General features: G+C 37.2%; 2 protein-coding genes across 2 annotated transcripts in view; both read right to left on the reverse strand.

Moving 5' to 3' along the window:
* Positions 1 to 13620, reverse strand: part of LOC149729128 (uncharacterized) — a 70446-nt gene extending 56826 nt beyond the window's left edge. Inside the window, exons 1-24 of the mRNA XM_089888675.1 lie at positions 13198 to 13620; positions 12792 to 12864; positions 11043 to 11133; positions 10585 to 10810; positions 10116 to 10289; positions 9651 to 9816; positions 9172 to 9293; positions 8660 to 8770; positions 8316 to 8390; positions 7891 to 8031; positions 7341 to 7490; positions 6683 to 6851; positions 6371 to 6477; positions 5876 to 6047; positions 5391 to 5519; positions 4902 to 5034; positions 4520 to 4660; positions 3952 to 4213; positions 3287 to 3490; positions 2759 to 2964; positions 1871 to 2009; positions 1408 to 1578; positions 853 to 1002; positions 330 to 570 (exon numbers count right to left, since the gene is read on the reverse strand). Of these exons, the coding sequence (XP_089744801.1) occupies positions 330 to 570; positions 853 to 1002; positions 1408 to 1578; positions 1871 to 2009; positions 2759 to 2964; positions 3287 to 3490; positions 3952 to 4213; positions 4520 to 4660; positions 4902 to 5034; positions 5391 to 5519; positions 5876 to 6047; positions 6371 to 6477; positions 6683 to 6851; positions 7341 to 7490; positions 7891 to 8031; positions 8316 to 8390; positions 8660 to 8770; positions 9172 to 9293; positions 9651 to 9816; positions 10116 to 10289; positions 10585 to 10810; positions 11043 to 11133; positions 12792 to 12864; positions 13198 to 13249 (3605 nt within the window). The 5' untranslated portion in view covers positions 13250 to 13620. The remainder of the gene's footprint in view (positions 1 to 329; positions 571 to 852; positions 1003 to 1407; positions 1579 to 1870; positions 2010 to 2758; positions 2965 to 3286; positions 3491 to 3951; positions 4214 to 4519; positions 4661 to 4901; positions 5035 to 5390; positions 5520 to 5875; positions 6048 to 6370; positions 6478 to 6682; positions 6852 to 7340; positions 7491 to 7890; positions 8032 to 8315; positions 8391 to 8659; positions 8771 to 9171; positions 9294 to 9650; positions 9817 to 10115; positions 10290 to 10584; positions 10811 to 11042; positions 11134 to 12791; positions 12865 to 13197) is intronic.
* Positions 13621 to 14189: 569 nt separating this feature from the next.
* Positions 14190 to 17768, reverse strand: LOC149729129 (alpha-N-acetylgalactosaminidase-like). Its single transcript, XM_089888687.1, has 7 exons — positions 17609 to 17768; positions 17078 to 17264; positions 16449 to 16605; positions 15990 to 16247; positions 15451 to 15664; positions 15029 to 15189; positions 14190 to 14735 (listed from the first exon to the last, which is right to left on the reverse strand). Exons 2-7 carry the CDS (start codon positions 17254 to 17256, stop codon positions 14445 to 14447), a joined length of 1260 nt encoding a protein of 419 aa, XP_089744813.1. The 5' UTR covers positions 17257 to 17264; positions 17609 to 17768; the 3' UTR covers positions 14190 to 14444.
* Positions 17769 to 17897: the final 129 nt, after the last annotated feature.

Below are 17897 nucleotides of genomic sequence, written 5' to 3' on the forward strand. Positions count from 1 at the left end.
ACGCCTCATGCTCACTGTCGAGTTATAACATGGGTGTCTTCTTATACACCAGACACACATGGTTAATTCATACACCTCATGCTCACTGTCGAGTTATAACTTGGGTGTCTTTATACACCTCATGCTCACTGTTGAGTTATAACTTGGGTGTCTTTATACACCTCATGCTCACTGTCGAGTTATAACACGGGTGTCTTCTTATACACCAGATACACATGGTGTATTCATACACTTCATGCTTACTGTCGAGTTATAACATGGGTGACTTCTTATAGATTTAATAAACACATTTACTGCTAAACCAAAACATATACATACATGCCACTCACCCTGCCAAACACTTCTGACACACAGAGTTTCCATCCTCAGTGTAGAAACCAACACCACAGGCTTTAAAATCTTTAGAACCATCAATACAAATAGACCCAGCAGGGCAGACGAGGCAATCACTGGCGTAACCTGCAGGTGTCCCAACTACATTGGGTGGGGTTGATGAATCTGCCCCATAAGGCATGTATGTACCAGCTGGGCAAGCTACAGGATTAACTGTGGCTAGTTCACAGAAATGACCTGAAATAAAGAACGGATTTAGTATTTAAAAATACTTTGTGGGTGATTGTTTTTGTTCTGTTTTCTACACCTCGTGCCCGCTTGCAAGTTACCACGAATGTAACTTTTTGGATGATTCTTTTTCTGTATAGCTGATAATTTGGACAACCCATTAGTAACCACTGGGTTGAAGAAATTGCCGTTAACTGTCTTGCCTGAAGACCCATATGCTTAAATGCTAGCAGCGTCGAGCCTTGAACCCGAGATCCTTTAGGTATTCTCTACATTACAATTTAATCTTACCTTGTGTGCATGGTAGACAATCACTTAAACTTGTTCTGGAGAAATTCAGATTATACGTTCCGTTGGGGCAAGCGTATTGTTCCTTTGAAACCGTTCCGTTTGGACAATAATAACCAGGTGGACACGGTTGGGTGACCGCAGATTCACCACCTTAACATAAACATCATATATAATAAGTTTACCACGAAAACATTATATCTAATTGTTAAGGTCGTTTATTAATTTAATATTTGAAAAAAGTAAAGCAGTTTAAAGTTTTATTATAAAAACTAAGGTTTAAAATTTTAATATAAAGCAACCACAGCGAGCCTTGAACCCAGTTACCATCAAGTTACCAAAAACAACAGAATTAAAACATTAGTTGATTTACATTTTTCACAGAATAACGGGTCAACTCTGGCCTAAATCACAGGTCCCATGACATGGTATACATCCCCATAAAGAATATAATAAATACAATATCCATAAACACATATATGTGAATACATGTATATACAACACCATGAACATTATGTAACTATAAATATATATATATATATATATGTAGATACTCACCAACACAATAATACCCTGCATCGCACACAGTGCAATCCTCAGCCTTCTCATTATGTGAGTTGTTCGAATAAGTTCCCGGCAAACACGGATATCTATCTTTACTTGGTGTTCCAACGAGACAATAATAACCAACTTTGCATGGTTGGGGTTCATTTGGTGGACCAAAGTCACCTGCGGTGAAAACAAGCATGTAGATATGTTTGACATAGACACAATATATTTATGAATATGACATCATCAACAAGTGAAATCACAAACAATTTGATGATGTCATTAATAACATTTCTAAAATTAATGGAATTCAAATGATTTATTTTTATATTTAAACAATTTTACTTTATCCAAGTTTTTATTAGTTTGGTACGAATAATACTCATTATCACATAACAATAACAAGACATATCGGTTTTAATATTTAATTATCCTATAAAAAGTTGCTGCATATCAATAGCAAGATACTCACTCGTCCCATATGTACAATAATAACCAGCAGGGCAGGGTTGGCATTGATCTGCTGTGTGTATATCTGTGGCATTACTGAAGGAACCAGGTGGACATGCAAATTGTGTGGGAGATATTGTACCGAGAGGACAGTAATAACCCTGTGGTTGTAATGGGTTAATATTATATATACAAACATATATATATATATATTCTGTTTTTAAACATCAAACATTTGTTCTTTGCATAGTTATTTTATTAATTAGTATATCCTATCATGAAGTAATAACTCTCGATTATCCTCACACGGCGGGGCAACGACAGTCGTTATAACACAGGTGTTCTGTTTCATACACCTCGTGCCCGCTTATAAGTTACCACGTATGTAACTTATTTATCCTCGCATGGCGGGGTAACGACAGTCGTTATAACACATATTCTGTTTCATACACCTTGTGCCAGCTTACAAGTTACCACGTATGTAACTTATTTATCCTCGCATGGTAGGGCAACGACAGTCGTTATAACATGGGTGTTCCATTTCATACACCTTGTGCCCGCTTACAAGTTACCACATATGTAACTTATTTATCCTCGCATGGTAGGGCAATGACAGTCGTTATAACACGGGTGTTCTGTTTCATACACCTTGTGCCCGATTACAAGTTACCACGTATGTAACTTATTTATCCTCGCATGGTGGGCAATGACAGTCGTTATAACACGGATGTTCTGTTTCATACACCTTGTGCCCGCTTACAAGTTACCACGTATGTAACTTACTTATTCTTGCATGGCAGGTATGCCAGGTAACAACAGTCCTTATACCACGAGTGTTCTGTTACATATACCTTGTACCCATAAACACACATACGTAACTTTATGTTTTAACACTCCAACACCAAGTTACCTGCGCACAATCCCCCGATGGTCCGTCCAACCCCGGTACTTCACACACAGCACCTCCATCACATTCCACGCAACTTAACACATCCGAAGCATTGGTGAGAGGGTTGTATGTACCAGCTGGGCAGGGTAGGGGGTTGGTGGTGGGTGAGGTCTGGCTTCCCCATGGACAGTAATGTCCGCTTGTACAAGATGGACATTCACTCGATGCTGTGGGGGTGGGTGGGTTATATTGGTGTATTAGTTATGTTTAAAACACACCTACTAAGTATTTGTAGAAAGTTGTTGAAAAACTTATGAATAATTTTCAAAGCTCAACGTAAGTTAGACGTACAATATCTGGATTCTAATTTTTTACTTAATGTTCCCACTTAAAACAGCTGTGTAACATCAAAAGATCAAACACATGAAGTGTTGCTGACAGACATAATGTAAACTTTATAAAAATCTTCCAGCAGCCAGTGAGCTGAAACAAAGAACCAACACAAGCAATTATTCCACACTATTATTATACAACAACATAAACAAGTACCTTTCAATCCAGTTTGGTTCCCATAAGTCCCGGGTGGACACGGGTTTTCAAACGCTGTGATCTGGCCCTCTAAGCAGTAGAAACCTTCCGGACATTCGCGCACCGGGTCAGATGTGCCTGTCGGGCAGAAATAACCAGCAGGACAGGTGTTATTGGTACAATCGGTGAGTGTGGTGGCTGCTGTACTGGGGTTGTAGGTTCCGCCTGTGTATAGGGGTTGGAGTTTATGTCTTGTTATGGTAAATGGGAAGGTAGAACATTGAGAATACAAGTGTATATGATGTTGCCTACTTCTGTGGGTTGATATATGAGAATAAGTGCTGTTTTGTTTTGGTCACTATGTAGCAAGACAACGTCAAGGTATGACACAGCAAACTAAACATGTAAGAAGATAATTTTGATAAAACAAACTTAGATGGATGATAAAGAAGTGGGCAGCAAAAAGCAGTTGTTAACATGCTACGTAAAAAAACTACTTGAGGAAAATGTCCAATAAAAGTTGCTGCTAAACCTACAATATCAGCAAAATAAGACATCATTAGGTGAAAATATATCAATGTTGCCTGGGCATGGGAGTGGCAATCATGTATAAGTCGCCCCCCACAAACATAATATAAACTTAAACAGGTACGTAACCAATAAAAATACAAGACATTCAAAGTAACCTGGGCAAGGTAGAGCAGTGCAGGTCCCGGTGCCAGTTGGGCAATAATGACCTGGTGGACATTTAAGATCATCGGCCACCGGATCAACAGTTGCAGGGTTTTCACAGCAGTAACCAACATGACAGGGTATACAGTCAGCTAAACTACCACTACCATTGTTGGGGTTGTATGTTCCAGTGGGACAATCATATTCCTTTGTTCCGTCACAATACTTTCCTTTGTTACATATATACTCTGGGGGATTGGGTGAAGTAGATTGCGTCTGTAGGGGTGGGGGTTAAGTTTAAAATGACAAACATGAAAATAAACCCAATAAAAACAAGCAATAAGTACAAAGATCAGGAAAAAAGTCAATAAACTATAAGCATATTAAGATTGTCAGTACAAACATATGGAACTAAGTAAAGTTCCTTTCTTTAGAATTTATAAAACACAGAAAGCTAAAAGAACTCTTCTGGCAATTTTTAACATCAAAACCACAATTAAAAAACAATTGAGATATCTATTTTTACACTTATAACATGCTTGGGAGCAACATCAACACATAGATTTAATATTGCAATCTTACCGGGCATAAATATCCTGGGTTGCACGGATGGCACACAGTGGAGGCGTTGGACGCCCATGTGCCGATACCACATGTAGTAGGGGAGGCAGTGGGGTTGGCACAACTCTTGCCTGCCGGACACGCAGTGCATTCAATCGAATTCTGTTGGAGGGAATCATGGTGGAACAAGTTATATTGTATGTTAGTGAGGTCCTTGTCGAGGATTTGCGATTTAAGCAAGTTTTTGGATAAAGTTATAACATGGGTGTTTTTGTAATGTATTTTCTCGGAAACATAAACCAGACACACATGGTGCATTCATACACCTCATGCTCATATACAAGTTATAGCATGTTCCATCCATCACTCTATACATAATAGCTTCATAATCTTAAATACTTACAACAGCATCTGCATAATAACCAGGGGGGCAAGCTATGGGTGCTACTGTAGTGTTGGGACAATAATATCCTAAATCACAATTATGGCAAACTTCTTCCCCACCAAATGAATAAGTTCCTTCATCGCATGGTGTTCTATGTATGGTGTAAAAACATAAGGATTACAGAAACAAGGTAACTGGCCAAAAGTTTCGTTAGGATAAAATTTCAATGAAAACGGGACGAAACAGAAGAACAAAAAAAGTAAATATTTTTTCTTAACAGCAAACCCAGCCACAACCAATATGCTTTAGTAATTCTTAACTCCTACCAAAGACACATAAATTCTTATCTAACTCCTACAAGACACAGAAATTACTTTGTTTCATCATTAGTATTAGAGCAGTTGAAATAAAATAGTTTTACTTTTTTAATAACCACCAAATTCAAACAGACACAACTACTGATATACGTCTATTACAGCCTTAGCCTTCCTGTTTAACACAACTTACTCAGTTTCATCATTGGTATTAGGGCAGTAGTAACCAGCCTTGCACCTCACACAAGACGATCTATTCCCCGCTGACATGAAGCCAGGGGTGCACGCGACGATTGTTGAACGATCGGTGAAGGGACAAGCACTGTGGGTGGGCAAGAACTTGAATATATATTGTTGTGTTGCTACTACTATGCATAATGTAGTTTAAACGAACTATCTTTTGGCATAAAAATAGACTTGCGATGATTATTAGTGTACTGTGTAGATATATGCTGTTTCATGCACCTTGTGCCAGCTTAAGTTACCACGTATGTGACTTTGTTGGTGATTGTTTTTTAGTATTGCTGATAATTTAAACAACCCATTGGTGACCACTGGCTTGGGGCAATTGCTATTAAATGATTGGTAGCAGTACCGTGCACTGAACCCGGTACCCTCAAGTCTATAGTTTATCACCCTAACCACTAGAATATAGATTGAGTAATAAGTAACCCTTACCTTCCAGCAGTACATGGGGTGCAATCAGGGCTACCACCAGTTGAATAAGTACCAGGTTTACATTGATAGATATCACCAGTTGTATCAGTAGATGGACAAGCGTATCCTGCAGGGCAGTCGGTGCAGGTGGTTGATGCACCAAGACTGTAGGTACCAGCAGAACATGGGGTGCCTGGGGTAGTGTATGGGGTTGGTGCTTTTGTTCGGTCCTGATGGGTTTTTGTTTCAGGTGGATAGGTCATCACTTTGGACCCGAGAATTAGGCCAGAGTTGGCCTTCCCCAAACATTGTATATGCACATTCTATTTTATATGGGTGAGGTCCTACAGTGAGGCATGTCATGGGATCTGGGATTTAGACCAGAGTTTGACTATTACCCAAACACCCAGGGTGCTGCAACTCGTTAGTGACCACTGGGTTGGAGCATTCTCCATCAAGTGACTTGCCCAAGGTCACAGACAACTATTATTACATTAAATAAAGCAAGTGAGTCACCTGCAGTTTTGGTGGATGTGCATTTTTCTCCTGCCGGACACACAGTGCAGAACGATGAATCTTTCACTGCATACGTTCCAGGTGGGCATGGGAGGACAACAGCTTGGCTGGAAAGTATTGGGGGATTGAGAAAAGGAGTGGCAACTATGTCACTCAAATTCCCACCCACGAGAATATAAATGACCAAACCAACCAAAAGTCATGTCTGCTTATCCACACACTGCAATAGCTTCAGCAACTCGACTGTGGGCATGGGAGTGGCAACCATGGAAAAGTCATATTACCCAAGTATAGAGATGCCTATTAACTTACTTCTTGTATGGACAATATGAACCAGCAGGGCACGAGGCACAAGTATCCGTACCACCAGTTGAATACGTTCCTACATCACACGTGGTGGGGACTTGGTTTAAGTTGGGACACTTGCTACCAGGTGGGCAATCTTTGCAGTAATACATGCCAGTGGTCTCAGTGTATTGACCTGGGAATAAGATATAGATATAACACAGGTTTTTATAAAATAACAAAATATATAAAAACTATAAAACATAAGATTTTTTAACATAGATATAACACAGTTTTTTTATAACACAATAAAAATATAGAATATAAGTTTTCTTTTCCTCTTTAAATACAACAGCGAAGATCAAATTATTGAAAATATACATTATACAAAAGACATTGCCACTTTGTGTTATTTAACACTTTGCATGATATTTTGAATACATATTGCTGTTTGCGTGATGATATATACAGTACGGTGGGAAAAGATGAGACACTTTTTAACTCTATTTTCTCGTCCCTTTTGGTAGTAAACAAAGAACATTCAAAGAATTATAAAACTGTATCCTCACAACTTTCATAGACTGTTGTTAATTGTTTAAAACACGATCAGGATATTTGGATATTATGTGCTAGAGGTGTCCCTTCTTCCCCCATTCTACTATACCATATATGTTATTATACATACCAGGGGTGCATGCTTGTGCTGGTAGATCAGGACTTGGACAATATGAACCAGCTGGACAATCCACACAACTTAATGTAGTTGAATCATAATATTGACCTAATGTACAGTTGCTACCCCCACTGATAGATGCAGTAGATATGCATGTAGATCCTGTATGACATGTATAATATACTTTATTATAATGTAATAGGTCCTACTGCATGGCACACAAAGAAATTTAGGCCAGAGTTAATCTGATACTTGTTTAAAATCTCTGTTATTTTTCTACTGATCTTTCTACAAGGCACAGCTTAGTTTAATGTAACTTTATGTAAACTGTTAATAAATATAAAACATACCATGATAAAGTTAATATTAAAAATAAAGTTCATATACCAGAGCATATTTACAATGTAATTGGCACCACTTTATTATAATACTAAGGAAAAAGTGTTTATATATCGGACTTTTACATTATTACAATACCATAAAGTATATACCACCCTCTTATTATAGTGTAACAATATATCACAATTTTATAATTATTATGCATATATATTACCCCACCCACCTAAAGCACATGGTAGACATGTTGTGAGACCACCAGAGCTGTACGTTCCACTCGCGCACGCTAGTTGTTGGGCACTGGTTGGGCAGTAATGGCCCGGGAGGCACGACGTGCATTCATGTGCACCTGGTGCACTGTATGAACCTGCGGTGCAAATATGTTTGATTATGAAAGTTACTTATAAACACACAACAAACTGCTGCCAGCAAAATATAATTATCTTTTTAAACAAATTCACTTAACACAAACTAACATAACATAAATTTATTTTAATCTTCAAATACAGAAACGAATATCAAATTAGTTAAAACAACAAAGAAAAGAAATTAACAGCAAGTTTGCAAACTGCAATGACGCACCATGGATAAAACTGAAATGGCGAATGAGAGATTATAATATATATTATGGTAACCACCAACCCAACCTACCTGATCCACACTTGGTTGGAGTTGAAGATCCAGCTGGACAACGAGAACCAGCAGGGCAACTTTGGCAGGTGGAATCTGGACAAGAATAATGAATTATAATAAAAATGGGAAATAATATGAATGCGAGCTGTAATAAAAGGTTGCTTATTAAAAGAGAACGCAATTCAATTGTAATAAACGAGCACGTATGAGAGCAAAGTGTTAATGAACGAGCACGTACTCGACAATTATTGCAAAGATAAAGGTACAGCATAGGAACCTGTTTTGTAAACTGTTGTTTGAAACATACAACACAAACTATTCACCAGCATATAGTTGAGTTATTGAATATAAACCACTCTTACCTCCAAGTGCACTGTATGTTCCTTGTGCGCAAATTGTTGTGCTTGTGGTGGTGCACGAGAAGCCCGCTGCGCACAACGTGCACGATGTTTGGCCCGCAGGAGAATATTCGTCTGAAACATGGTTGGTGTGAATTAAATCATTGTGTTTAGAGATACTGGACATGTACATGGCTTATACATGCTATTTTGTTTTCATCATATTTATAAAGATGGCAAAATTGTGATTGAAAATAATCTAATTACTAAAGCAAGCTAATTGTCTGATAAATAATGGAGCAATTAACACCGATTCTTAATCCATTTTTGTTTGTAAAACAGTGACACGGGTTCAATAATGGCAAGAATTTTTTAAAGAAGACTTAATAGATCGTTTTTACCATGAAAAATTTTGGGTTTAATCTGTTTAATCTTTAAAGTTCACAATTTTATAAAAGAGTAGTTAAAATAGAATACTTTACATTCTGCCTTGCAGTAACAGTAACAGAATGTTTGGTAATTATTCGTTGACTTACTTGAAGGACATGGATCTGGGGGGAGGGCGGTCGACAAGCACGAAAAGCCCGCCGGGCATTGTGTGCAAGTTGCGTTACCAGCTAATGAGTATGTGCCACCAACACAAGCTATCTCACCAAACCTATGGTGGGGAAATAAATGCTCTTGTTATAAGTTATATTCATAACATAATATTCTATTTATCTCTTCATATACGTAGCAAAGGTCAAATTAAATTAAACAATGAAGGTAATAACATTAACAAGAAACGACAGTCGTTAAAACTTCTTATGAGTAAAAACTACTTGAGAAAAAGTGTCAAATAAAAAACTTGGCGGTCAAACTTAAAATACAACAACTCACAGTGGGCTGTAGTTGAATAAGTAAAATTAAATTAAGATGTAATTGGAAGAAAAGTGTCTGTAAGGACATTATGTAGAAAAAGCTACAAAGTATTCTTTACGCAAAGTAGGTAAACCATACATATCATTAAACTTACGTTGGATCTGAGCACTCATACCCAGCTGGGCACTCTAGACACGATTGATGGTCAACAGATGATATTCTGTCGAGCGGACACAAGGTGCACGAGGTTGCATTCTCTGATGATATGTAACCTGGACCGCATTGAACTGGGGGGAGGCTTGGATTGGAGCATGATGAACCTGTGTTATATGAAAATAAGTAAAAGGAAACCTATTTATCTTCGCATGACGGGGCAACGACAGTTGTTACAACACGGGTGTTCTGTTTCATACACCTTTTGTTCGCTACATGTTTTATTCAGTGACAACAACAAGAGCCACATTTGTGAAAGTGATATTACAATTTTCTGATTTTGTTTTTAATTATATTTAAATTTTCCTGGAAGTCTAATGTAGAAAATAACCGTAAAACTTTGAGCCCAAACCACAGTTGTAATACTGTGTAATATGAGCCATTAGATAGTGCTGTATATACAAACCTGCAGGGCATGGGGTACACACTGGTTGGCCTTGAGATGAAGCATAATATCCAGGTTGGCAGGTCGTGCAATCCTCCACACCCGATGCACTGGAAGTACCAACAGGACATAATGTTGTGGAATCCCGTGTTGGACATTCACTTCCAGCTGGGCAGTCCACACATATTGTTCGCCCTGTGTTTTGGGGTGGAGATTGAATCAATGGTTTCATTTATAAGGTATATGATAGGAACCTATTTATTGTCATATGATAACAACCCATTACTTTGGCAGGCTGCCTTGGCTTATGCGTCTCTAGGCAAAACACTGGCAGGGTATTACTAGAAATCTTATATAATCCTCACATCACAAGAAATGAATAAAAATCTGTTCTATTTGGACAAGGTCTTACAGAGAGGCATGCCAAGAGACCTGGAATGCAGGCCAGAATTGGGCTATCACCCCTAATCACGATATCATATTATTCTACCTGCTGGGCTCCAGTTTCCATTACTGCAAGGTTGTGGGGGTTGGGCTGGGTCTGCACATGAGTACCCAGCTGGACACAAAGTGCACGAAGCGCTCCTTGACGTCGAATATTGCCCGAGGGAACACGACACCTCAGTGGAACTTCCTTGCACACAGAATGTCCCTGCAGTGCACGGGGTGCACGATTCGGCGCCGGGGGTTGCACTAAATGTCCCAGCGTGACACAACTATCAACGTGGAGGTAGATAGTCGGTAATATAATAAACAAATGCTAAAAATGTTATTATAACAATGTTTTTTTTAAAACAAGATTTTATACTAGTAGAGCAAACTTAAATTAAACTATTGATGGCAAAAAGAGCAGCAAAAACTTTAAAGAACCACACTTTTTTAAAATTTATAATTTTAATAAATATGTTAGATTCATAAAAAGGTGTCTACCATCACATGATAACTTACAATACAAGCCGAAGTATCTGATTGGTTGGTTTGGTCGTTGTAGCTACCCGATGAGCAAGGTTGTTTGGCCGACCCAGCACCTCCAGTACAACTGTGGGGGTGTTGATATATTAATATTTATTTGCCCTGGGTGTTGTAGTATTTGTAGGGTAAGGGGTTCATACAATCAGCACACTTGGATTATAGAGGCTGCTCAAATATGGTTTCTGATAAACCCATTGACGCAACAACAACAACAACAAGCTTGAAGCTAAGGGAAGTTAAAGTTACCACTTATTCCACCAAATAAGAAAAGCTTTTGTGTGCAGCTGTTGTTTCATCTAATTTTTAAAACATAAAATGTAATTTTTAAAATAAAATGTTCTCCAATTAAAATGGTTGTGCAACTACAAGAATTTACAATTAAACTTATTATAATATTATAACAATAGTTAAAATTAAAAATATCCTACTTTCCTTTTGTTTTTATTCAATTTTAATTAATTTTTCAATTTATTTCAACATATTGTTCATAGAAACAGTAACATAAGATATATTGTGCCATTGTTGGATTATTACGAGAAACCGATGGCAAGATACTGACTACTAGAGGCATGTAAGGACAAGTTATAAGGCTTTCCAAACACAAATAAATTTAGTGCTAGACAAAGCAAACAAAAGTGAAGGTGTTGCTACGACAAAATCATCACAGAAACTACGAACATTACGAATAAATATGGAAAACATTCCAACATGGGTTGCTATATGGCTTAGGAAGAAAATATTTAAAAAACACAAACATATTTATGGTTAAAGGACGGGGTATTTTGAATTATAAGCAAGATATAAAACTAATCCATGGTTTCTAATTTAAATATGGTATATACGTCAGACTTCTGTGCTGTGGTGACCAAATATTTAATTACAAACACGCTCATTCAAGATGGTATTGTTCTTGGATTTACATAGATGACAATGAAGCACAATTGATGACGGGACAATGGGACCACAAGTATGATGGTGACATCACAAAAGAAAAACAAAGTTGGATTTTAAAATTAAGCAACGCATTTAAACTGATGTCTGATGGTTATGAATAATTTTTATAATTTCAGATTTAGGATTTTTATGTTTTAAACTTTATATTTAAACTATTGATTACGAAATAGTTTGAGCACAATTTTAAGTTTTCTGGAACATGAACAATCATTAATTATTCATGACAATAAAGCATTCACGTGTCACAAATAACTCTATAAATGAAAACAATTCTGTTTTCCAATAAATACCTTTGTAAATTGTAACAATTACATACTTGTTTAACAGCAATTTTTAAATGATGCTGTTCAAATAATAGTATTATTTAAATGGCTTTTGTTTTTAAGAGGCATTTCATTGCTAAATAACACAGAGAAAAAACAAAGAACAAGTTGGTATGTTAACATTAACTTGTTCTATACATTGGTGGAAATCATACAGATGACACAACTTAACCAAACTATACAACATATATATCTTTCCGGAAGCATAAGATTACACAACTTTAACAGATAATAAAGAAGAAATTCATCAAAGTATTTAAAGCGTTCTGATTGTTGATTCACATTTACATATTTAATTGTTTAAATTTCCACAATATATATATTTTCAATTTTTACAACAGTACGAAAACATGTCCCATCTTACCCCACCCTACTATATCTATGTTTCTATATTACAGACATAGATACCAAATAAACACACAATGTCTATGAATACGAACACACTCACTAATATCCGGTTGTACATTCAGCACACGTTGTATTTGCCAACAAGTAACTACCAGGATTGCAAACTATTTGACCTGCAGTAAAACTTTAGTTTGTTATTTTGAAATTAAAAGTTCCTTTATGGATGTGTTATATTATAACATTCAAAAAAGATTGATTAAATAAATTTAATTTATTTATCCTCGCGTGGTGGGGCAACGCCAGTCTTATAACACAGGTGTTCTGTTTCATACACCTTGTGTCCGCTTACGAGTTACCACGTACGTAACTTTGTGTTAGCGATTATTTTCTGTAAGACTTTTCTGAACTCATTACAAACATAACTTCAAAGTTATAAAGCTATCGGAACAATTTCAGTTTAGAAATAATCGTGATAAATTTGAAACTTAACTATACACCCCACTTACCATGGGAAGATGAACAACAGACGAACAAGACAAATATATATAAAGATTTCATTGCACTTTATTATTTATAACATTATGATCACTTTTACTCTCGAACAAACAGTATTTGAATCTGAAACAACAAAATAATTGTAAACTTTTTTCATTTTTTGTTGGGAAAAACTTTAAATATTTTTCTGTTTCTCTGCCTTAACTTTATACACAGAGCTATAGGAGTGCAAATATCATTCACCACAATTTAAATTGTAACTAATTAAAACAACGAAGGGAAGGTAACTAGCAGCAGAACGACACACGTTAAAACACGCCATGATAAAATACTATTTGCGGTAAAAGTACAAGAACGAGTTGCATCTGTTATAACCCGTCCATGCACCTAACCGCTGCACATGCTTGCACTAATACTGTACCGATAAAACAACAAACGAATAAATTTCTAACCAAATTGAATTTAGCGTTGTTTGTCGCTGCAGAAACGGAGCGGCCACTCGCGTCGCTATTGTAACGCTCACTGCGCTATTATGACGTCACAATGCGGACACAATGTAAATTTTCTATTTCGCAGACCGTAGTGTAAACGTCTATATGACGTTAAAGCAACAAGTTAACTGATGTTGGGGGTATTTTGACTTGAATTCTTTCAAATTACTTCAATATTAAATAATAAATTAGTTGTAAAGAAGTCGTATTCGTCAAAACACTTAATACACCCCCCTAAGTAAGACTTGAACCCTTAGTTTCTTGGTTACAATGTGCCACCTATTTACCCAAACAACCCATCAGTGACTACTGGGTTGAAGCAATTGTATATGTGTATATGTATTGTCTATGGTAAACTTCTTGCCCAAGGACACGTATGGCAGTGGCAAGCCTGGAACCTGTATATCCTCTTCTAGGGGCAATACTCTTAACTGGCAGTGGCAAGCCTGGAACCTGTATATCCTCTTCTAGGGGCAATACTCTTAACTACTTTGCCAAACTGTACATGAAAGTTGTAATGAGAATAATTTATTGGTAATAGATACGACTTACAATATTTAAAATTGCACAAAGCATATGTAATTATACAGAATGTAAAATTTAGTAAATAATCATATTTAAGTGTATAGTCAATGACACAGTTGTAAAATAAGGCAAATGTTACTGTAATATAATTGTCTAAAAGCTATATTTCACTGGAAATAACACTTTATACAAAATATTTAATTTATATAGAAAATATAATTTTTTAACGTTTTCCAAAAATACTATAAATTTTCATTTATTTCAAAAACTTCTTCAACAAAGATGTTTTCGACTGAAACCGGTGAAGCACGAAACATAGAGATCCCATTCGGGTCAACATAGATATCCAATTCTTCTGCTGTGGAATATTTGCCAAGATGCTTCGACTCGAATAAATCAAATAATGAATAAAACTTGGCGCCCGATATTTTTAGATCGTTCAGACTAAACTTTATCGCATGAGGCGTTCCATCGGTTCTTGTGCTGAACGCAGCAACTGCAAATTCACCTTTGTCTAATGGCTTCGAAAATACCTGTAAGTAGCAGTGGTGTTTTGTTAATAATGTTGTTGTGGTGAATATAACTTATTTATCTTCGCAACGTCAGTGGTTTTAAGTAACACGGGTGTTCTGTTTCATACACTCCTGCTTACGAGTTACCACGTATGTAACTTTGTGGGAGATTGTTTTTCTGTATGGCAGATAAGGAAAACCCATTAGTGACCACAAGGTTGAAGCAATTACCATTAAGTGTCTTTTAGTGGTAATAAATGTAAGATCTTCCCTTGACAACCCAGATATGCCATCCTTTACCAACTCATACACACCTGTATCGAATCTTGCTTAATAAACCGCCTTCCTTGGACACCAAGCACATCTTGATTGACAGCTATGACATCACGGTTTTGCAACACCGTCTTTATATCGGGTTCCAATTTACTTAAATCATTCGACATGAAAAGTGGAGCAGCCAACATTGCCCACATTCCTATAATAAAGATAAAAATAATAAACAATCTGTAATAAATCTATAGCTTGTAATATATACAGTCAATTACAGACAAATGAATTTATAACAAACTTTAAACACTAAGCTAACCTGACATTAATTTCAATGCAAAATTACCAATCTTTTATAAGAAAAAAAGATGTATGAAACAGAACACTATAACAACTGTTGTCACCCCACCACGCCAGGATAAATAATTTACTAACATTCAACAAATTAACACCCCCACACCCAACTCACCAAACTGTGTCTTAGTTTGATCGAGACTCAGTGTATAATCTCCCCCAATCAACATATCTGGGTCATTCCACCCCCCAGGACCTGCTGCTGGTATCAACACGTCCTGATTGTCACCCCACCAGTTCATTATATCGACCACATCATCCCATGAGTCTTGGATGTCACCATAGTTTCGCCATAAGTTACAAATCGCATTCAACTCAGTGTAGTTGACCTGGGAAAATGGGGGTTTATAAGTTTACATGTGTTTTTTTGGCGGCATTTTTTAATGTAAACAACTGTAAAGAATGCTCAAATTTTGCTATGTTAAGTTAAGATTATGTCAAGAATTCGAGCCCATAACCATTGTAGAACACTCACTGTGCCACAAGCCCACATCACCTGAAGATACACATAACGTCTGCTGGTTATGTAAACAGCCTCTAGCCCCGAGGTTACGGATTTGAGGCAAAACCAGCCACTGTTGTACCTTGTAGGTGTATGTGTCTTAGGGCAAAACTTAACAACAATTTCTGAAAGATAAACAGAAGCCAACCCACCTTTGGAGGAAGCCCCCCCTCGTAAGCTGGCCAACTACACGAGTACACGATGGGACGTCCCGTCTTGTTCAACTCGGCCCCCATCAGAGGGTAGTTAACCTTCCTTGATGTTTCATTGCTGTAACAACCGTCGTACTTTAACATATCAACTCCCCATGCTGCGAACGTTTCCGCATCAATCTTCTCGTTACCACCGGAGGCAATATAACCACCGCATGTAAGTTTGCCACAATCGCTGTAAATCCCAAGTTTCAATCCCTGGAAATAAAAGCAAGCATTGCTTATTTGTTGTTTTATTTTATGAAGTAATAAATTACACTGGTTTAACAACCACCTACAAAGTTACATACATGGTAACTCATAAGCGAGCATGAAGTGTATGAAACAGAACACCGGTGTTACAACTGCTGCGTATAATAGACAATGCATGGCAAACCTTGAATATTAAGTTAAATGCACCTTTGAATGAACATAATCCGCCAAAGCTTTGATCCCGCTCGGAAATCTCGTAGAATTCCCGACCAGTCTTCCGTTAGCGTCGCGTTCCCTCGATGGCCAACAATCATCTATGTTGACATATTCGTACCCGACGTCTCGCCAACCATCGGATACTAATCTGTGGGTATTGGGGTCGTTATGGGGGGTTAAATGCATTTGTGGTGGAATATATTTGAAAAATGGGCTAATTTTTTTAATGTATGTAAAAAAATAAAAAGCATAGCATGTTTATAACAAGGCACAGAAAAACAGTATGGAATCCATACAAAAATATTAATTTTGTAAGAATCTTTATTTGCACAACAGAGATTTAATAATTGACTCGCTAGTATAACAGCAAAAGTTCCATTACTGGATCTAGTTTATTATTAACCAACTCATTGCAGCAAATGTAAACATCATGAGACGTGGTAACTTGCAACCGGCACAAGGTGTAAGAAACAGAACACCCGTTTTATAAATACTGTCCTTGAGACCTTAAGCTGTCACGCAGAGATAAATAAGTTATATTTATTAATTTATCCATAAATTCATTCATGACATCACCACTATGACATCACCAACAGTGACATCATCAACTATGACATCACCTGTCAGCCATCCTCATAAACAACTTCTCTCCGATACAATCATCAGGAAATTGAGCGCAGTTGGTGTTGCACCTATACCTCTCCCAAGCCAACCAACCCATTGGTGGGGTGCGGACCAGCCCATTGTTTAATGAAAGGGCGTAATGGACTAACAGTAGAACAACAATGGTGACACGCATTGTGGAGTCTGTAGAAATATTGAAGTGTTTTTTAAGTGGGGCTGTATCAGTTTATATAAGTTGTTTCAGTCAGAATGTCAGGCTCATTATTAAGCAGCACACAACACAGCTCTTTTGGCAATTTATTGAAGTAACAACGTTTTGTACAGGCCCTCTGGCTCTTCATTAGGATATTAGTAAGCATTGCGATGACTCGTATACTGTAGATGAGCTGTATATACGTCGTCGAAACGTCGTCCAGCAAAGCAATAAACTATCAGAATAGCTTGATTATTGATAATTCAATATATAAAGCAGACGTTTATACAAAATACTACGAATTACATGCAATTGTAAACGAATGTAAACAAACCTTCTAGAATCTTAGTTGACAATCCTGCAGTTCAAGACAAGTATATTACGCCTGCTTGCTGATACAAAGTTCAGTGCTCTTGTGCTCCAAAGTGTTTGCAATAACAAGTTGTTTCTCCCAACTTTTAGAAAGTGTGGGGGGAACCCCCATTGACAAAAGCCGCCAAACCATAGAAGTGTTCTGCTTCATTCACCTCATGCCCGCTTACAAGTTACAACGTATGTAACTTTGTGGGTGATTATTTTTCTGCATAGACAATCCATTAGTGACCCCTGGGTTGGAGCAATGT

Source organism: Ciona robusta, chromosome 11 (genome assembly GCF_009617815.1).
Source record: "Ciona robusta chromosome 11, ASM961781v2".
NCBI classification, from domain to species: Eukaryota; Metazoa; Chordata; class Ascidiacea; order Phlebobranchia; family Cionidae; genus Ciona; species Ciona robusta.